Raw genomic sequence first — 23743 nt, 5'->3', positions numbered from 1 at the left:
CTCTGTGGCAACTGAACCCTCAGGGGCGCCACACTTTAACATGATTACTGATTCAAATTGAGTATCACATCCATCAAACAACCCAATAAAATGTGAGAAATAAATAAAGTAATAGAACTTGCCTTCTTTTTTTTGTTTAAATAATCTTTATTGAAGGTTTTTTACAATATAAGGGAGGGGGGGAAAACAAAACTTCCAATCTTTATAGAGTAATAAAATGTAATATATATAGATACATATGGATTGAGTAAATACATTTTAAAGAACTGAACAAAATATTACATACGTAAGATTCATTAACAAAGAAATTAAAGAAATTTGAATCACATGAAATATATGAATATGGACGAGGAAGTGGAAAAAAAAGAAAGAGAGGAAGGAAAAGAAGGGGCCTTAAAACCAAAGGAGGGGGTAAAATATTAAAGGAAAAAGGGGGAGGGAAGATGCTGGGAAAACCGGAAAGGAAAACTAAAGGGGTAAAAAAGAAAGTCTAATGAGAATATTTTTCCACGGATGTTATACATTATGAACAACTAGATAATTAGATCAACATGTGTAAACATTTAAATGTGCTGGTAATATCAAGGTTTATCTTGAATGACTAGCTCCACTTTGGAGGGGAAATACAAGTTCCATAATGACCATTTAGAATGGTATCTTGAAATAGAATTGTTTTTGAGGGTAAATGCAAGCTCAAATGTGTTATGTTGAGAGTCTTTTTCCAAAATGTTATTTATAGAGGGTATGTCCTCTGCTTTCCATTTAGAAGCAATAAGTAGTCTGACGACTGCAAAAATATGTAGAGTAATATGCTTAATTTCTCTGGGGAGAGTATCTGACTCTAGTGAAAAAAGAGAGTTAAGGAGTCATTAGTATTCTATGTTTCCCAAGATCGTAGATGAAATCATATATCTTTTTCCACAATAAACAAATTTTTGGACAGGTCCAGAAGATGTGAAAAACATTACATTTGAGCCCACATTTCTTCCAACACAAATCAGAATGAGTTGGGAAGGCTATTTTAAGTCTCACAGGGGGTCAAATGCCACCGAGAAATGATCTTGAAAAAAAATTCTTGCATATTTGCATTTACAAAGAGTTTATAAGTGGATTTAAAAGCTTTGCTCCATTCTTTATCAGAGAATTTTTTATTTAGGTCAGCTTCCCATTTCAGAATAGGTTTTGATTTGGTAAATTACAGATCTTCATTAAATAAGGTGTACATATTTTTCATATTCCAAATGTTTTCAGAGAAAGGGTGGTCTAGTAATGTAATAATGAAGCGTGGTAAAGCCAAAGGTAAGGATATCTTATTCCTTATAAATTTTCTTAACTCTAGTGAATTGAAGAGTTCCTCTTCTGGAAGGCCATGTAAGACTTTTAGAGAATGGAAGTTTAGAAGAGCATCTTTATTTGGGCCTGTAAGGATAGAGGAACAGTTTTTGATTCCTAGATTAAACCATTTTCCGAAAGGAAATTTTGGGAGTATTGTGTTAAAAATGGATAGAGGAATTTTATCGGGAGAATAAGGACAGGTCTTATCCGACGTGAGCTTGAAAAGTTTTTTCCACTGGATTATTGTGGCTTTTAATAGGGGGTGTGAAGGTAGAGGGAGATTTGTAGTTAATAAGTGGATTAGAATTAAGGATGGTAAAGGGTAGCCTCCGTTTGAGTCTTCTTCTAATGAAACCCAATTATATGGGTTGTTCTTTGGAAACCATTTTTTGCTTTGTAGGACAATATTGGCTTAGAACTTGCCTTCTTAGGAGATTAACCTAATGTCATATTTAGCTGAATGAAATAACCCAGTTGGAACACTGTTAGATGCATGTAGAATGTAGATGGTCACTTACTACTTTCTTGTTTTTTTAGAAAAAGAAACACCTATTGAACAACTAATGTTTAGACTGGTGAAACAGTGAATTTGGTACCACAACTTAATGCAGACACTGGCACTAAAGCTTTCTCAGACCTCCACACTGAATTATCCCTCTACATCACATCTTTACCTAAAACTCAGGCATGCTATGGTTACCCAGTTTGGTAGTAGAGAAGTTTCATTTGTAGAATTCTTTCTCCTAAATGTCTTCACAATCCCCCTTTAAGATTTATTTTTTCTGGCTTATTTTCAAACAAAAATAGAAAAAGAACAACGTTACCTATTTGAGCAAAATGGGACGAAGATTTGGATTGACTGGCAGTGAAGAAATGGGATACCTGGTTCCTCTAACAAAATGAGCTCCTTAGCCAGTCATGTAATCTTCTCAGGATATACAATACCACTTAAGGATTGCATTGGTTCTGGCTGGACTATGTGAATGAAAGTCCTAAATAAATGGACCTTTGGTGCTTTTTCCCACCTAGTTTTGAAGTCTGGTTTCTGTGAACAATTAATAAAGTTCCTTAATGATGAGATGGACAAACCGATCCTACTCCCAGTATACCCATATTTCTTATACCATAATGGAGTTCGTCACTATAAAAATAAGAAAAATCATACAGATTCTCTATTAGGAAACCCTACATAGAGTAATAATATATTTTGCTTCTTTCTGTTCTACATCACTTGTAGATAATCATGCTAAAAATACAATCTTGTCGTGTTTAGTATGTTCTTGCTAAAATTTGCAGTTGGCCTGAATAAAGAGACAAAAGCTTTGTATTATAACTTTCCACCGTCATTTTATACCTGTTCATCCAGATTCTTATTTTTTTGTCTATTATACCCTAATTATATACATATGGACACTTATGTGAAGAATATATGGGATATAATTTCATGCCAATCAACTGTATCATATCCGGTCCGAGATTATAGAACTCCTTTAAAATGTGAAGCTGAGACAGGACACCTGGCTCAGCAGGTGGTCCAGCTGCAAAAGTTCATAGTGGAAAAACTCACACCCCTAGCAGCCTAACTGGGACCTAGGCCTTTCTGGGAGCCCAAACTTCTTAACTGCTTCAACGAACCCCCCCCCAATATCCAGTTTAATCTTGGACTGCTCTTTTATCTTGATCAACGAATCCACACATTCGTGATCTCGGTTTAACTTCACATGCTACTGGGGTTGGTTTCTGGCCCGATATATCTAACGAGCAACTGGTGGCCGGTCTACCGTGCTGGCAAGGCTCTGTTTCACTGGTGCTAGTGAAAGGGGTCTCTCAACTTATAGGGGTTGTGAGTGAGTGTTGTGCCACGCTGGTGGTCACGTTGGCCACCCTCTCTCACTCCTCTTTGTGCCTGTATGGACAGCGGGTGCCTGTGTAAAACTGTGCTAAGTTCACATTGCGTATCCCCAGGGGGTACGGAACGTCACATTGGTGAAAGTGGGCGACCGTACCGTGTGACCCCCGTTGTATTAGTGATGTCAGGCGGGGCTGCGAGGTGCGGTTCTTCACAACTTAATACATTTATTAATTATCTCATGTAACCGACTTACAACTGTTTATATGCTCGTATCTAACTTTCATTTTGAAATGTACATATAAAGTTTTATGAAACCTAAATTGTTAGACTAGTAATGCATTCTATCATGAAAAGCATAGTTAAAGAAAGACAAATATAATGGTGCATTTGCCTTTACTTACAGAATGGATTCACCCCTCTGTACATGGCTGCCCAAGAGAACCATCTTGAAGTTGTGAAATATTTGCTTGAAAATGGGGCCAATCAGAGCACTGCCACAGAGGTAAGTGTAACATCACCTTAGGCACCTGTATATTGCTATTTACTGATTATATTCATGAGCAGAGATAAGTAAATCGAATTGAATTTGTGTTGAATTTTTGGAAATTCAATGGACACAGCAAATTTGAACAACTAGTGAATCGATTTGCTCGAACCTCACAAAGGAATGCTGACTGTCATTTTACACAAAGCAGAAATTTCCGATAACATCAGGCACAACTGATCAGTCTTACCCATAATGCCTTGAAGCTATCACAGCACAGTCAATTGGAAGGGACTATCACAGCCTGTATAAAAGCAGAGGCAGGGAATGCATTGGCTGCTTTGTAGTAAATCTGGGCAGTGATAGAACATCACAGCTTAGAGATATAGAGAGAAAGATTTAAAATTCTGATTGAACATTGCAAGTAGTGTGTAACAGCACAGCAGTGAATAACTGTTAAAGTCCGTGTACTCATAGCAACTCAACTCATGTTGAGGTCGCTTTGACATTACTAAGGCTGTGTTTGTGTTAAAGAGCTTGAAAAGTGTTCAATATAGTCTTAGGAGACCTCAAATTGTTACACGAGTAGTTTCTGGGCAATTGTGGAATACAATACTTTTGTGCACCCCCTTTTTTAGGTTTGGTGTGGAATTGTATCCAATTTGGCTTTAGGACAATTCTTTTTGTGTTTTTTTCATTGAAGACAAATTAAATGAAGAGAATAATACCAAAGAATTTGTGATTGCAATCATTTTCAGGAAGAAACTGAGTATTATCTGACAGAATTGCAGGGGTGCCAATACTTTTGGCCACCACTGTACACAGTATATCATAAAAGTGAGTACACCTCTCACATTTTTGTAAACATTTTATTATATCTTGTCATGGGACAACTCTGAAGATATGACACTTTGATACAATGTAAAGTAGTCAGTGTACAGCTGCATAAATTTGGTGTGCCCTCTAAATAACATAACACACAGCCATTAATTACGAAACTGCTGGCAACAAAAGTGAGTACATCCTTAAGTGAAAATGGCCAAATTGTGCCCAAAGTGTCACTATGTTGTCTGGCCACCATTATTTTCAAGCACTGCCTTAACTCTCTTGGGAATGGAGTTCACTAGAGATTCACAGGTTGCCACTGGAATCCTCTTCCACTCCTCCATGACGACATCACAGAGCAGGTGGATGTCAGAGACCTTGCACTCCTCCACCTTTCGTTTGAGGATGCCCCACAGATGCTCAATAGGGATTAGGTCTGGAGACATGCTTGGCCACTCCAGTACCTTTACCCTCAGTTTCTTTAGTAAGGCATTGATTGTCTTGGAGATGTGTTTGGGGTCATTCTAATGTTAGAATACTGCCCTGCGGTCCAGTTTCTGTAGGGAGGGGATCATGCTCTGCTTCAGTATGTCACAGTACATGTTGGCATTTATAATTCACTGAATGAACTGTAGCTCCCCACTCATGCAGCCCCATACCATGACACTCCCACCACCATGCTTGACTGTAGGCAAGACACACTTATCTTTGTACTCATCACCTGGATGCCGCCACACATACTTGACGCCAACAGAATCAAATAAGTTTATCTTTTGTCTCATCAGACCACAGGACATGGTTCCTGTAATCCATGTCCTTAGCTGCTTGTCTTCAGCAAACTGTTTGTGGGCTTGCTGGTGCTTTATCTTTAGAAGAAGCTTCCTTCTGGGAAGATGGCCTTGTAGACCAATTTGATACAGTGTGCGGCATATGGTCTGAGCACTGACAGGCTGACCTCCCCACCCATTTAACATCTGCAGCAATACTGGCAGCATTCATACATCTATTTGGAAAAGACGACTACTGGATATGATGCAGAGCACGTGTGCTCAACTTTAATTGACCATGGCAAGACTAGTTCCGAGTGGGACTTGTCTTGTTAAACCACTGTATGGTCTTGGCCACCATGTTGCAGCTCAGTTTCACAATGTTGGCAATCTTCTACTACCCTAGGCCATCTTTATGTAGAGCAACAATTCTTTTTTTCAGATCCTCAGAGAGTCCTTTGCCATGAGGTGCCATGTTGAACTTCCAGTGACCAGTGTGAGAGAGTGAGAGAGCGATAACACCAAATTTACCACACCTGCTCCCCATTCACACCTGAGACCTTGTAACATTAATGAGTCACATGACACCGGAGAGGAAAAATGGCTAATTGGGCTCAATTTGGCCATTTTCACTTAGGGGTGTACTCACTTTTGTTGCCAGCGATTTAGACATTAATTGTGTGTTGAGTTATGTAGAGGGCACACCAAATTTACATTGTTATACAAGCTGTACTCTGACTAGATTACATTGTAACAAAGTGTAATATCTTCATTGTTGTCCCATGAAAAGATAGAATAAAATATTTACAAAAATGTGATGGGTGTACTCATTTTTGTGATATACTGTATATGTCTTCCATCCTGGTATATACGTCCCTCATCCTGCTATATATGTCCCTCATCCTGGTCCCATCCTGGTATATATATCCCCCATCCTGGTATATGTCCCTTATCCTAGTCTCCTTCCTGTTCTATATGTCCCCACATCCTGGTATGTATCCCCCGTTCTGCCGCTGTTCATTTATGTGTAAACAAAAATAAACCATTATACTCACCATGGGGAAACATAGTAGTCATGGGGCCCAATAGCAAACGTATAATAGACTCCCCATAATCCTCTATTTAGTATAATGCACAGCCCATAGTCCTCCCTATAGTATAATACACCCCCCTTAGTGCTCCATATGGTAGAATGCATCCCATAGTCCTTCGTATAGTATAAGGTACCCCTCATAGTCCTCCATATAGTATAATGCATCCCATAGTCCTCCATATAGTATAATGCATCCCATAGTCCTCCATATAGTATGATGCTCCCCTTAGTACTCCATATAGTAAAATGCACCCATAGTCCTCAATATAATATAATGCACCCTACATAATCCTCCATGTATAATGCACAGCCCATAGTCCTCCATAAAGTATAATGCACAGCCTATAGTCCTCCATATAGAATAATGCACCCCCCATAGTCCTCCATATAGTATAATGCATCCCATAGTCCTCCATATAGTATAATGCACCCCTTAGTACTCCATATTGTAAAGTGCACCCTTAGTCCTCAATATAGTATAATGCACCCAACATAATCCTCCATCTATAATGCACAACCCATAGTCCTCCATATAGTATAATGCACAGCTCATAGTCCTCCATATAGTATAATGCACCCCCATAGTCCTCCATATAGAGTAATGCATCCCCGATAGTCCTTCATATAGTATTATGCATCTCATAGTCCTGCATATAGTATAATGCACCCCATAGTACTCCACATAGTAAAATGCACCCATAGTCCTCAATATAATGTAATGCACCCTACATAATCCTCCATGTATAATGCACAACCCATAGTCCTCCATATAGTATAATGCATCCCATAGTCCTCCATATAGAATAATGCACCCCCCATAGTCCCCCATATAGTATAATGCATCCCATAGTCCTCCATATAGTATAATGCACCCCTTAGTACTACATATAGTAAAATGCACCCATAGTCCTCAATATAATATAATGCACCCTATATAATCCTCCATGTATAATGCACAGCCCATAATCCTCCATCTATAATGCACAACCCATAGTCCTCCATAAAGTATAATGCACAGCCCATAGTCCTCTATATAGTTTAATACATTCCATAGTCCTCCATATAGAATAATGCACCCCCCATAGTCCTCCATATAGTGTAATGCATCCCATAGTCCTTCATATAGTATAATGCGCCCCTTAGTACTCCATATAGTAAAATGCACCCATAGTCCTCAATATAATATAATGCACCCTATATAATCCTCCATGTATAATGCACAGCCCATAGTCCTCCATATAGTGTAATGCACAGCCCATAGTCCTCCATATAGTGTAATGCACCCCCATAGTCCTCCATATAGAATAATGCATCCCTGATAGTCCTTCATATAGTATAATGCATCCCATAGTCCTCCATATAGTATAATGCACCCCATAGTACTCCACATAGTAAAATGCACCCATAGTCCTCAATATAATATAATGCACCCTACATAATCCTCCATGTATAATGCACAACCCATAGTCCTCCATAAAGTATAATGCACAGCCCATAGTCCTCTATATAGTATAATACATTCCATAGTCCTCCATATAGAATAATGCACCCCCATAGTCCTCCATATAGTATAATGCATCCCATAGTCCTTCATATAGTATAATGCGCCCCTTAGTACTCCATATAGTAAAATGCACCCATAGTCCTCAATATAATATAATGCACCCTATATAATCCTCCATGTATAATGCACAGCCCATAGTCCTCCATATAGTGTAATGCACAGCCCATAGTCCTCCATATAGTGTAATGCACCCCCATAGTCCTCCATATAGAATAATGCATCCCCGATAGTCCTTCATATAGTATAATGCATCCCATAGTCCTCCATATAGTATAATGCACCCCATAGTACTCCACATAGTAAAATGCACCCATAGTCCTCAATATAATATAATGCACCCTACATAATCCTCCATGTATAATGCACAACCCATAGTCCTCCATAAAGTATAATGCACAGCCCATAGTCCTCCATATAGTATAATGCATTCCATAGTCCTCCATATAGTATAATGCATCCCATAGTCCTTCATATAGTATAATGCACCCCATAGTCCTCCATATATTATCATGCACCCATAGTCCTCAATATAATATAATGCACCCTACATAATCCTCCGTGTATAATGCACAGCCCATAGTCCTATATATAGTATAATGCACAGCCCTTAGTCCTCCATATAGTGTAATGCATCACATAGTCCTCCATATATAATGCACCCCCCATATTCATCCATGTAGTATAATGCACTTCCATATATAATGCACAGCTTATAGTCCTCCATATTAGTATAATACACAGCCCATATCCTTCATATAATATAATGCACAGCCCATAGGCATCCATGTAGTATAATGCACAGCCCATAGGCATCCATGTAGTATAATGCACAGCCCATAGACATCCCTGTAGTATAATGCACAGCCCATAGTCATCTATGTAGTATAATGCACATCCCATAGTCATCCATGTAGTATAATGCACTTCCATATATAATGCACAGCCTATAGTCCTCCATATTAGTATAATACACAGCCCATATCCTTCATATAATATAATGCACAGCCCATAGTCCTTCATACAGTATAATGGATCTCCATATATAATACTCAGCCCATAGTCCTCCATATAGTATAATGCACAGCCCATAATCATCCATGTAGTATAATGCACAGCCCATAGTCATCCATGTAGTATAATGCACAGCCCATAGTCATCCATGTAGTATAATGCACAGCTCATAGTCATCCATGTAGTATAATGCACAGCCCATAGTCATCCATGTAGTATAATGCACAGCCCATAGTCATCCATGTAGTATAATGCACAGCCCATAGTCATCCATGTAGTATAATGTACTTCCATATATAATGCACAACCTATAGTCCTCCATATTAGTATAATACACAGCCCATATCCTTCATATAATATAATGCACAGCCCATAGTCCTTCATACAGTATAATGGATCTCCATATATAATACACAGCCCATAGTCCTCCATATAGTATAATGCACAGCCCATAATCATCCATATAGTATAATGCACAGCCCATAGTCATCCATGTAGTATAATGCACAGCCCATAGTCATACATGTAGTATAATGCACAGCCCATAGTCATCCATGTAGTATAATGCACAGCCCATAGTCATCCATATAGTATAATGCACAGCCCATAGTCATACATGTAGTATAATGCACAGCCCATAGTCATCCATGTAGTATAATGCACAGCCCATAGTCATCCATGTAGTATAATGCACAGCCCACAGTCATCCATGTAGTATAATGCACAGCCCATAGTCATCCATGTAGTATAATGCACAGCCCATAGTCATCCATGTAGTATAATGCACTTCCATATATAATGCACAGCCTATAGTCCTCCATATTAGTATAATACACATCCCATATCCTTCATATAATATAATGCACAGCCCATAGTCCTTCATACAATATAATGGATCTCCATATATAATACACAGCCCATAGTCCTCCATATAGTATAATGCACAGCCCATAATCATCCATGTAGTATAATGCACAGCCCATAGTCATCCATGTAGTATAATGCACAGCCCATAGACATCCATGTTGCATAATGCACAGCCCATAGTCATACATGTAGTATAATGCACAGCCCATAGTCATCCATGTAGTATAATGCACAGCCCATAGGCATACATGTAGTATAATGCACAGCCCATAGTCATCCATGTAGTATAATGCACAGCCCAAAGTCATCCATGTAGTATAATGCACAGCCCATAGTCATCCATGTAGTATAATGCAGAGCCCATAGTCATCCATGTAGTATAATGCACAGCCCATAGTCATCCATGTAGTATAATGCACAGCCCATAGTCATCCATGTAGTATAATGTACTTCCATATATAATGCACAGCCTATAGTCCTCCATATTAGTATAATACACAGCCCATATCCTTCATATAATATAATGCACAGCCCATAGTCCTTCATACAGTATAATGGATCTCCATATATAATACACAGCCCATAGTCCTCCATATAGTATAATGCACAGCCCATAATCATCCATATAGTATAATGCACAGCCCATAGTCATCCATGTAGTATAATGCACAGCCCATAGTCATACATGTAGTATAATGCACAGCCCATAGTCATCCATGTAGTATAATGCACAGCCCATAGTCATCCATGTAGTATAATGCACAGCCCATAGTCATCCATATAGTATAATGCACAGCCCATAGTCATACATGTAGTATAATGCACAGCCCATAGTCATCCATGTAGTATAATGCACAGCCCATAGTCATCCATGTAGTATAATGCACAGCCCACAGTCATCCATGTAGTATAATGCACAGCCCATAGTCATCCATGTAGTATAATGCACAGCCCATAGTCATCCATGTAGTATAATGCACTTCCATATATAATGCACAGCCTATAGTCCTCCATATTAGTATAATACACAGCCCATATCCTTCATATAATATAATGCACAGCCCATAGTCCTTCATACAGTATAATGGATCTCCATATATAATACACAGCCCATAGTCCTCCATATAGTATAATGCACAGCCCATAATCATCCATGTAGTATAATGCACAGCCCATAGTCATCCATGTAGTATAATGCACAGCCCATAGACGTCCATGTTGCATAATGCACAGCCCATAGTCATACATGTAGTATAATGCACAGCCCATAGTCATCCATGTAGTATAATGCACAGCCCATAGTCATACATGTAGTATAATGCACAGCCCATAGTCATCCATGTAGTATAATGCACAGCCCAAAGTCATCCATGTAGTATAATGCACAGCCCATAGTCATCCATGTAGTATAATGCAGAGCCCATAGTCATCCATGTAGTATAATGCACAGCCCATAGTCATCCATGTAGTATAATGCACAGCCCATAGTCATCCATGTAGTATAATGCACTTCCATATATAATGCACAGCCTATAGTCTTCCATATTAGTATAATACACAGCCCATATCCTTCATATAATATAATGCACAGCCCATAGTCCTTCATACAATATAATGGATCTCCATATATAATACACAGCCCATAGTCCTCCATATAGTATAATGCACAGCCCATAATCATCCATGTAGTGTAATGCACAGCCCATAGTCATCCATGTAGTATAATGCACAGCCCATAGACATTCATGTTGCATAATGCACAGCCCATAGTCATACTTGTAGTATAATGCACAGCCCATAGTCATCCATGTAGTATAATGCACAGCCCATAGTCATCCATGTAGTATAATGCAGAGCCCATAGTCATCCATGTAGTATAATGCACAGCCCATAGACATTCATGTTGCATAATGCACAGCCCATAGTCATACTTGTAGTATAATGCACAGCCCATAGTCATCCATGTAGTATAATGCACAGCACGTAGTCATCCATGTAGTATAATGCACAGCCCATAGTCCTTCATACAATATAATGGATCTCCATATATAATACACAGCCCATAGTCCTCCATGTAGTATAATGCACAGCCCATAGTCCTCCATATAGTATAATGCACAGCCCATAATCATCCATGTAGTATAATGCACAGCCCATAGTCATCCATGTAGTATAATGCACAGCCCATAGTCATCCATGTAGTATAATGCACAGCCCATAGACATCCATGTTGCATAATGCACAGCCCATAGGCATACATGTAGTATAATGCACAGCCCATAGTCATCCATGTAGTATAATGCACAGCCCATAGTCATCCATGTAGTATAATGCACAGCACGTAGTCATCCATGTAGTATAATGCACAGCCCGTAGTCATCCATGTTGCATAATGCACAGCCCATATTCATACATGTAGTATAATGCACAGCCCATAGTCATCCATGTAGTATAATGCACAGCCCATAGTCATCCATGTAGTATAATGCACAGCACGTAGTCATCCATGTAGTATAATGCACAGCCCATAGTCATCCATGTAGTATAATGCACAGCCCATAGTCATCCATGTAGTATAATGCACAGCCCATAGTCATCCATGTAGTATAATGCACAGCCCATAGTCATCCATGTAGTATAATGCACAGCCCATAGTCATCCATGTAGTATAATGCACAGCCCATAGTCATCCATGTAGTATAATGCATCCCATAGTCCTCCATATACTTTAATGTATAGAGTATAATGCACAGCCCATAGTCATCCATGTAGTATAATGCACAGCCCATAGTCATCCATGTAGTATAATGCACAGCCCATAGTCATCCATGTAGTATAATGCACAGCCCATAGTCATCCATGTAGTATAATGCACAGTCCATAGTCATCCATGTAGTATAATGCACAGCCCATAGTCATCCATGTAGTATAATGCACAGCCCATAGTCATCCATGTAGTATAATGCACAGCCCATAGTCATCCATGTAGTATAATGCATCCCGTAGTCCTCCATATACTATAATGTATAGAGTATAATGCATCTCATAGTCATCCATGTAGTATAATGCACAGCCCATAGTCATCCATGTAGTATAATGCACAGCCCATAGTCATACATGTAGTATAATGCACAGTCCATAGTCATCCATGTAGTATAATGCACAGCCCATAGTCATACATGTAGTATAATGCATCCCATAGTCCTCCATATACTATAATGTATAGAGTATAATGCATCTCATAGTCATCCATGTAGTATAATGCACAGCCCATAGTCATCCATGTAGTATAATGCACAGTCCATAGTCATACATGTAGTATAATGCACAGCCCATAGTCATCCATGTAGTATAATGCACAGTCCATAGTCATCCATGTAGTATAATGCACAGTCCATAGTCATCCATGTAGTATAATACACAGTCCATAGTCATCCATGTAGTATAATGCACAGCCCATAGTCATACATGTAGTATAATGCACAGCCCATAGTCATCCATGTAGTATAATGCACAGTCCATAATCATCCATGTAGTATAATGCACAGCCCATAGTCATCCATGTAGTATAATGCAGAGCCCATAGTCATCCATGTAGTATAATGCACAGTCCATAGTCATACATGTAGTATAATGCACAGCCCATAATCATCCATGTAGTATAATGCACAGTCCATAGTCATACATGTAGTATAATGCACAGCCCATAGTCATACATGTAGTATAATGCACAGTCCATAGTCATCCATATAGTATAATGCACAGCCCATAGTCATCCATGTAGTATAATGCACAGCCCATAGTCATCCATGTAGTATAATGCACAGCCCATAGTCATCCATGTAGTATAATGCACAGTCCATAGTCATACATGTAGTATAATGCACAGCTCATAGTCATCCATGTAGTATAATGCACAGTCCATAGTCATACATGTAGTATAATGCACAGCCCATAGTCATCCATGTAGTATAATGCACAGTCCATAGTCATCATTGTAGTATAATGCACAGCCCATAGTCATACATGTAGTATAATGCATCCCATAGTCCTCCATATACTATAATGTATAGAGTATAATGCATCTCATAGTCATCCATGTAGTATAATGCACAGCCCATAGTCATCCATGTAGTATAATGCACAGCCCATAGTCATCCATGTAGTATAATGCACAGCCTATAGTCATCCATGTAGTATAATGCACAGTCCATAGTCATACATGTAGTATAATGCACAGCCCATAATCATCCATGTAGTATAATGCACAGCCCATAGTCATCCATGTAGTATAATGCACAGCCCATAGTCATCCATGTAGTATAATGCACAGTCCATAGTCATACATGTAGTATAATGCACAGCTCATAGTCATCCATGTAGTATAATGCACAGTCTATAGTCATCCATGTAGTATAATGCACAGCCCATAGTCATCCATGTAGTATAATGCACAGTCCATAGTCATCCATGTAGTATAATGCACAGCCCATAGTCATACATGTAGTATAATGCATCCCATAGTCCTCCATATACTATAATGTATAGAGTATAATGCATCTCATAGTCATCCATGTAGTATAATGCACAGCCCATAGTCATCCATGTAGTATAATGCACAGTCCATAGTCATACATGTAGTATAATGCACAGCCCATAGTCATCCATGTAGTATAATGCACAGCCCATAGTCATCCATGTAGTATAATGCACAGTCCATAGTCATCCATGTAGTATAATGCACAGTCCATAGTCATCCATGTAGTATAATGCACAGCCCATAGTCATCCATGTAGTATAATGCACAGTCCATAGTCATACATGTAGTATAATGCACAGCCCATAATCATCCATGTAGTATAATGCACAGTCCATAGTCATACATGTAGTATAATGCACAGCCCATAGTCATACATGTAGTATAATGCGCAGTCCATAGTCATCCATATAGTATAATGCACAGCCCATAGTCATCCATGTAGCATAATGCACAGCCCATAGTCATCCATGTAGTATAATGCACAGCCCATAGTCATCCATGTAGTATAATGCACAGTCCATAGTCATCCATGTAGTATAATGTACAGCCCATAGTCATCCATGTAGTATAATGCACAGTCCATAGTCATACATGTAGTATAATGCACAGCCCATAGTCATACATGTAGTATAATGCACTGCCCATAGTCCTCCATGTAGTATAATGCACAGTCCATAGTCATCCATGTAGTATAATGCACAGCCCATAGTCATCCATGTAGTATAATGCACAGTCCATAGTCATACATGTAGTATAATGCACAGCCCATAGTCATACATGTAGTATAATGCACAGCCCATAGTCCTCCATGTAGTATAATGCACAGTCCATACTCATCCATGTAGTATAATGCACAGCCCATAGTCATACATGTAGTATAATGCACAGTCCATAGTCATACATGTAGTATAATGCACAGCCCATAGTCATCCATGTAGTATAATGCACAGCCCATAGTCATCCATGTAGTATAATGCACAGTCCATAGTCATCCATGTAGTATAATGCACAGTCCATAGTCATCCATGTAGTATAATGCAGTCCATAGTCATCCATGTAGTATAATGCACAGCCCATAGTCATCCATGTAGTATAATGCACAGCCCATAGTCATCCATGTAGTATAATGCACAGTCCATAGTCATCCATGTAGTATAATGCACAGCCCATAGTCATCCATGTAGTATAATGCACAGCCCATAGTCATCCATGTAGTATAATGCACAGTCCATAGTCATACATGTAGTATAATGCACAGCCCATAATCATCCATGTAGTATAATGCACAGTCCATAGTCATACATGTAGTATAATGCACAGCCCATAGTCATCCATGTAGTATAATGCACAGTCCATAGTCATCCATGTAGTATAATGCACAGCCCATAGTCATACATGTAGTATAATGCATCCCATAGTCCTCCATATACTATAATGTATAGAGTATAATGCATCTCATAGTCATCCATGTAGTATAATGCACAGCCCATAGTCATCCATGTAGTATAATGCACAGTCCATAGTCATACATGTAGTATAATGCACAGCCCATAGTCATCCATGTAGTATAATGCACAGTCCATAGTCATCCATGTAGTATAATGCACAGTCCATAGTCATCCATGTAGTATAATGCACAGCCCATAGTCATACATGTAGTATAATGCACAGCCCATAGTCATCCATGTAGTATAATGCACAGTCCATAGTCATCCATGTAGTATAATGCACAGCCCATAGTCATCCATGTAGTATAATGCACAGCCCATAGTCATCCATGTAGTATAATGCACAGTCCATAGTCATACATGTAGTATAATGCACAGCCCATAGTCATACATGTAGTATAATGCACAGTCCATAGTCATCCATATAGTATAATGCACAGCCCATAGTCATCCATGTAGTATAATGCACAGCCCATAGTCATCCATGTAGTATAATGCACAGCCTATAGTCATCCATGTAGTATAATGCACAGTCCATAGTCATACATGTAGTATAATGCACAGCCCATAATCATCCATGTAGTATAATGCACAGCCCATAGTCATCCATGTAGTATAATGCACAGCCCATAGTCATCCATGTAGTATAATGCACAGTCCATAGTCATACATGTAGTATAATGCACAGCTCATAGTCATCCATGTAGTATAATGCACAGTCTATAGTCATACATGTAGTATAATGCACAGCCCATAGTCATCCATGTAGTATAATGCACAGTCCATAGTCATCCATGTAGTATAATGCACAGCCCATAGTCATACATGTAGTATAATGCATCCCATAGTCCTCCATATACTATAATGTATAGAGTATAATGCATCTCATAGTCATCCATGTAGTATAATGCACAGCCCATAGTCATCCATGTAGTATAATGCACAGTCCATAGTCATACATGTAGTATAATGCACAGCCCATAGTCATCCATGTAGTATAATGCACAGCCCATAGTCATCCATGTAGTATAATGCACAGTCCATAGTCATCCATGTAGTATAATGCACAGTCCATAGTCATCCATGTAGTATAATGCACAGTCCATAGTCATCCATGTAGTATAATGCACAGCCCATAGTCATCCATGTAGTATAATGCACAGCCCATAGTCATCCATGTAGTATAATGCACAGTCCATAGTCATCCATGTAGTATAATGCACAGCCCATAGTCATCCATGTAGTATAATGCACAGCCCATAGTCATCCATGTAGTATAATGCACAGTCCATAGTCATACATGTAGTATAATGCACAGCCCATAATCATCCATGTAGTATAATGCACAGTCCATAGTCATACATGTAGTATAATGCACAGCCCATAGTCATACATGTAGTATAATGCGCAGTCCATAGTCATCCATATAGTATAATGCACAGCCCATAGTCATCCATGTAGCATAATGCACAGCCCATAGTCATCCATGTAGTATAATGCACAGCCCATAGTCATCCATGTAGTATAATGCACAGTCCATAGTCATCCATGTAGTATAATGCACAGTCCATAGTCATCCATGTAGTATAATGCACAGTCCATAGTCATCCATGTAGTATAATGCACAGCCCATAGTCATACATGTAGTATAATGCACAGCCCATAGTCATCCATGTAGTATAATGCACAGCCCATAGTCATCCATGTAGTATAATGCACAGTCCATAGTCATCCATGTAGTATAATGCACAGTCCATAGTCATCCATGTAGTATAATGCACAGCCCATAGTCATACATGTAGTATAATGCACAGCCCATAGTCATCCATGTAGCATAATGCACAGCCCATAGTCATCCATGTAGTATAATGCACAGCCCATAGTCATCCATGTAGTATAATGCACAGTCCATAGTCATCCATGTAGTATAATGCACAGTCCATAGTCATCCATGTAGTATAATGCACAGTCCATAGTCATCCATGTAGTATAATGCACAGTCCATAGTCATCCATATAGTATAATGCACAGCCCATAGTCATCCATGTAGTATAATGCACAGCCCATAGTCATCCATGTAGTATAATGTACAGCCCATAGTCATCCATGTAGTATAATGCACAGTCCATAGTCATACATGTAGTATAATGCACAGCCCATAGTCATCCATGTAGTATAATGCACAGCCCATAGTCCTCCATGTAGTATAATGCACAGTCCATAGTCATCCATGTAGTATAATGCACAGCCCATAGTCATCCATGTAGTATAATGCACAGTCCATAGTCATACATGTAGTATAATGCACAGCCCATAGTCATACATGTAGTATAATGCACAGCCCATAGTCCTCCATGTAGTATAATGCACAGTCCATAGTCCTCCATGTAGTATAATGCACAGTCCATAGTCATACATGTAGTATAATGCACAGCCCATAGTCATACATGTAGTATAATGCACAGTCCATAGTCATCCATGTAGTATAATGCACAGTCCATAGTCATCCATGTAGTATAATGCACAGTCCATAGTCATCCATGTAGTATAATGCACAGCCCATAGTCATCCATGTAGTATAATGCACAGCCCATAGTCATCCATGTAGTATAATGCACAGTCCATAGTCATCCATGTAGTATAATGCACAGCCCATAGTCATCCATGTAGTATAATGCACAGCCCATAGTCATCCATGTAGTATAATGCACAGTCCATAGTCATACATGTAGTATAATGCACAGCCCATAATCATCCATGTAGTATAATGCACAGTCCATAGTCATACATGTAGTATAATGCACAGCCCATAGTCATACATGTAGTATAATGCGCAGTCCATAGTCATCCATATAGTATAATGCACAGCCCATAGTCATCCATGTAGCATAATGCACAGCCCATAGTCATCCATGTAGTATAATGCACAGCCCATAGTCATCCATGTAGTATAATGCACAGTCCATAGTCATCCATGTAGTATAATGCACAGTCCATAGTCATCCATGTAGTATAATGCACAGTCCATAGTCATCCATGTAGTATAATGCACAGCCCATAGTCATACATGTAGTATAATGCACAGCCCATAGTCATCCATGTAGTATAATGCACAGCCCATAGTCATCCATGTAGTATAATGCACAGTCCATAGTCATCCATGTAGTATAATGCACAGTCCATAGTCATCCATGTAGTATAATGCACAGCCCATAGTCATACATGTAGTATAATGCACAGCCCATAGTCATCCATGTAGCATAATGCACAGCCCATAGTCATCCATGTAGTATAATGCACAGCCCATAGTCATCCATGTAGTATAATGCACAGTCCATAGTCATCCATGTAGTATAATGCACAGTCCATAGTCATCCATGTAGTATAATGCACAGTCCATAGTCATCCATGTAGTATAATGCACAGTCCATAGTCATCCATATAGTATAATGCACAGCCCATAGTCATCCATGTAGTATAATGCACAGCCCATAGTCATCCATGTAGTATAATGTACAGCCCATAGTCATCCATGTAGTATAATGCACAGTCCATAGTCATACATGTAGTATAATGCACAGCCCATAGTCATCCATGTAGTATAATGCACAGCCCATAGTCCTCCATGTAGTATAATGCACAGTCCATAGTCATCCATGTAGTATAATGCACAGCCCATAGTCATCCATGTAGTATAATGCACAGTCCATAGTCATACATGTAGTATAATGCACAGCCCATAGTCATACATGTAGTATAATGCACAGCCCATAGTCCTCCATGTAGTATAATGCACAGTCCATAGTCCTCCATGTAGTATAATGCACAGTCCATAGTCATACATGTAGTATAATGCACAGCCCATAGTCATACATGTAGTATAATGCACAGCCCATAGTCATACATGTAGTATAATGCACAGCACGTAGTCATCCATGTAGTATAATGCACAGTCCATAGTCATCCATGTAGTATAATGCACAGCCCATAGTCATACATGTAGTATAATGCACAGTCCATAGTCATACATGTAGTATAATGCACAGTCCATAGTCATACATGTAGTATAATGCACAGTCCATAGTCATACATGTAGTATAATGCACAGCCCATCAATGTAGTAGTATGGGCATTGTGTACTCACTAATTTTAAAAAAAAAATACTCTCCTTCCCATCTGCTCCCCCCATCTGCTGACCTCTGATTGGTCCGTGCATTGCAATATACTTCAGCTGAATGTGCGTCCGAGGACGCACATCCAGCTGAAGAATTTTCTGTTGTCGCCGGGCCCCTCACCTGCTGGGCCCGGTCACAGCGGCAACTGCTGCGACAGCGTTAGTTATGCCCCTGATTATACCTCAATACCAATATATGTTAATGAACTGGAGCCCTGTTTGTTTGATACAGAGCTCTATCTCAACTACAAATTGGGAAACCTTTGATGACCTGTTTCGATGGCTTTCCCTATGGGTAGTGATCCTCCTATATCTAAATATGTATCATATTGAACTGGGGATCCAATTATATGTGATCTGCATGAAATGAATCACTGCTCTGTCAGTCAACTTAATGCTGCATGAAAATCCTAATCGTGATTGTTTTAAACAACTGTATAAATACTCTACATTAAAAATGTTCTTCCATTTTGCTTCTGCAGAGTATCTGGAAGGCCCTTATCAATCTTCTTTCATCGGGAAAGACGGGGGGTGGGGGGGGAGAGGTTTGTACACAGATCTGCAATGGAGAGGGCAAAAAGTATGTCAGGGAGTGTAGAAAGCAGGCTTTAGACAAGGAGGAAAGCACATGCCGAATAAATAAGTTCAGTATTAGAGCTGACACATGAAATCTAGTGTAGACAGCAGCACCTTGTATACACACAGGCCTCATATCCAGCCGGTATTACAGGGAGGAACTCTTCCACAAGAAACAAATCTGGAATTTAGATCTGGGGGGCTGAAAATTAATGAAGGAGCAAAGATTTCCGAGTGCAATATTTTAAGGCTGTGTGCCCACGTAGCGTTTTTGAAGCGTTTATGCTGCGGAATTTACGCAGCGGAAACGCTTGTAAAACGCTAGGTAATCCGCACCCCATGGTCCCCAAGAGGATTCCGCATGTTGTATGCACATGCTGCGGATTTTTCCGCAGCGTTTATGCTACGTACAAAAATCCGCAGCATGTCATTTAATTTTGCGGAAGCGCAGCGGAACTCCCGCCATTGACTTGCATTGAGACGTATAGAAACCGCGACTGTACATTTATACAAGCGGCTTCTATGCGTCTCTATGTGCGGATGGTACCCAGTTCTGGAGGAGAAGAGACTCTCATCCAGACCTGGGTACCATTGTACCTGTAAAAAAAGAATAAAATAACAAATAAAGTTTATATTCACCTTTCCGAAGGCTTCTCTCTGAATGCCTGCATCGCTTGAGGACCTGCGGTGACGTCACAGTCATGTGACCGCAGGCCCTTCACCGCTCTGTCTCGGGATATGCCGGCGGCCGGGAACCAGACAGGAACGAGCGCTGCAGCCACGCCGGGGCCTCGGGGGTGAGTATAGCTTTATTTGTTTTAATTTTTACGGTTCACACTGTATAAATCCATGCCGTTTGCATGGATTTATACAGTGTGACCTAGTTGTCAAGCACTTTCCAAGTGATGCTATCGCCTGGAAAGCACTTGTCAATCTGCATGCGTTTTTTTCTGCCAGGGAGATGCAGAAATGCTGCAGAAATTTTCTGCTTCATTTCTGCATCGTGGGCACATAGCCTAACTAAATATAACCACTAATGTATGTAAAACGATTTTTTTTTTATGTCAAAGTTATCCATAGCCTTTAATCATCTTGTCTGTGATTTTATAGGATTTATTTTCCTGATGTGTTCAGTAATGATATATTCTATTTTATTCTTATCTCTGTATGTTTTAGAGTATTTTCAAACCAAAAAAGCATATCAGTATCAATGTATCATAAGGTTATATGTTATTAAAATGCAGAATGTATTCATTTTGTAATATCACATAGCATAACTTTTATACATCATACCTATAAAGTGTGAGTGTTATTTGTGTTTCCCGCCAGGATGGCTTCACTCCGTTGGCCGTTGCTCTGCAGCAAGGACACAACATGGTGGTTGCTATTCTTTTGGAGAATGATACAAAGGGGAAGGTGAGACTTCCGGCTTTGCACATTGCAGCCAGGAAGGATGACACAAAGTCTGCCGCTCTCTTACTTCAAAATGACCATAATGCTGATGTACAGTCTAAGGTAAGCTATCAAACATATACATTAGATGACAGCTATATGTTGCATGTATTATTAAAATGATGCCATAAATTAATGTACAGTACTGTGCAAAAGTTTTAGGCAGGTGTGAAAAAATGCTGCGAAGAATGCTTTCAAATAGGTTATTTGTATCAATTAGCGAAATGCAAAGTGAATGAACAAAAAAGAAATCTAAATCAATCAATATTTGGTGGTACCTGACCACCCTTCTCCTACAAAATAACATCAGTTCTCCTAGGAACAATTTCACAAAGTCAGGGATTTTGTAGGATTATAGTCAGGTGTATGGGTAACCAATGATACCAAAGCAATGATAATCATCATTTTCATATGTAGGATGAAACAGGTATTGATTGAAACAGAAACAGTGGTGTAAGAGGCTTAAAGGGGCATTCTCAAGTTGTCTATTGAGCAGCTCACAACTTTGCAGTCTCCTTATTTCCTGATTTCTGACAGGGCAGGCACTCCTCCTTGAGTGACAGTTCTGGTGAGTAGTAGAATTGTATTATTATTAGTAGAACTATAAACCTCAGTACAAGTTCTGCTGAAACACATTCAGCTATTAGTTTTTCCTAAGTCTACACTGCTATCACTGTATTTGTATATAGAGATAACACTACATTTGAACAAGCACACGGCTCAGAAAAGTGAGAGCCATGATGATGCTGGGTATCGGGGGTGGGTGGGAGGGGGAGATGTGATTTCACAGTCATGAGCGAGCTGAGAGGGAGGGAGAGGAAGGTGATCAGGTAACTGCTGTATAGAAACAAGTGGCCTAGAGAGAGCTAACTAGCATGTTAGGAGTTAACTTCTGGAATGTACCTGTTGCACACACTCAGCTAGACTCTGGTGGCAAAGCTGTATGGAAATCAGCTGCACACTAGGTAAAATAAAAGCTCTGACAGCAGATAGAAAAAGCAAGTCAAATGCAAACTTGCTTGCTCTCATGCTGTCTAGCTAATTAAAGCATTTTAATAACTTGAGAATACCTTTAAAACTGGGTGAAGAACAGCCAAACTCTGCTACAAAGGTGAGGTTGTGGAAATCACAGGTCATACACCTTAGCACTGCAACAAGACACAAGATATTCATATTGCATCAGCAATCTATAGACTGGGAATTCAAGATGCTATGCACGTTGGTTTCATGGATTTTACTGGAAGGCTTTTCAGAGCCATGTCTCTTTTCCAGTGCCTTTGAGCTACTAGTAACGTGGAAAGTCTCAAATTTTTCATTAGCAAACAACAGATCTGAGTAGGGGCTTGTATTTTTAGGATGAGTTCAAGTTTTTATTGGTACCATTTTGGACTACATAATGTTTTTGATCACACTGTTCATTTTCAGCGGTTTGCGGGAGCACCTTTTCCGCTGCGCTGTACATGTACAGCGGTTGTCGGGAAGGTTGTTAAGGAAACCTACATATTGTAACCACCGTGATCAACTTTTTAACTAACTTTGCAACATGACTACGAATATAAATTAAGCTAGCGTCTCTTCTGGATCTACTCGTCAGGTTATAGGTTCAGCTCAATGGACTTCTGTCTTCTTTCAAGCAAAAGTCAATATACTTTCTGTGTCTGCCCCATACATCAGTTAGCGAAATGGATGGGGTTAACCAGACTGATGGAGGGAGAAGTAAACCCAGGCAATACTCCCTGGGAAAAAAGATATGCA

General features: G+C 39.5%; 1 protein-coding gene across 50 annotated transcripts in view; it reads left to right on the top strand.

Moving 5' to 3' along the window:
• ANK2 (ankyrin 2) overlaps positions 1-23743 on the top strand; it is a 701030-nt gene that overhangs the window by 525318 nt on the left and 151969 nt on the right. For all 50 annotated transcript variants that reach the window (XM_073640230.1, XM_073640294.1, XM_073640221.1 and 47 more), the window contains 2 exons: positions 3591-3689; positions 21866-22051. In XM_073640230.1, the coding sequence (XP_073496331.1) occupies positions 3591-3689; positions 21866-22051 (285 nt within the window). The remainder of the gene's footprint in view (positions 1-3590; positions 3690-21865; positions 22052-23743) is intronic.

The sequence above is a fragment of the Phyllobates terribilis genome, unplaced genomic scaffold (assembly GCF_046119375.1).
Source record: "Phyllobates terribilis strain yellow unplaced genomic scaffold, ASM4611937v1 Scaffold_1__5_contigs__length_1240528914, whole genome shotgun sequence".
Lineage (NCBI taxonomy): Eukaryota > Metazoa > Chordata > Amphibia > Anura > Dendrobatidae > Phyllobates > Phyllobates terribilis.
Note: the sequence above shows the minus strand (reverse complement) of the source record. Positions and strands in the feature narration are given on the sequence as shown.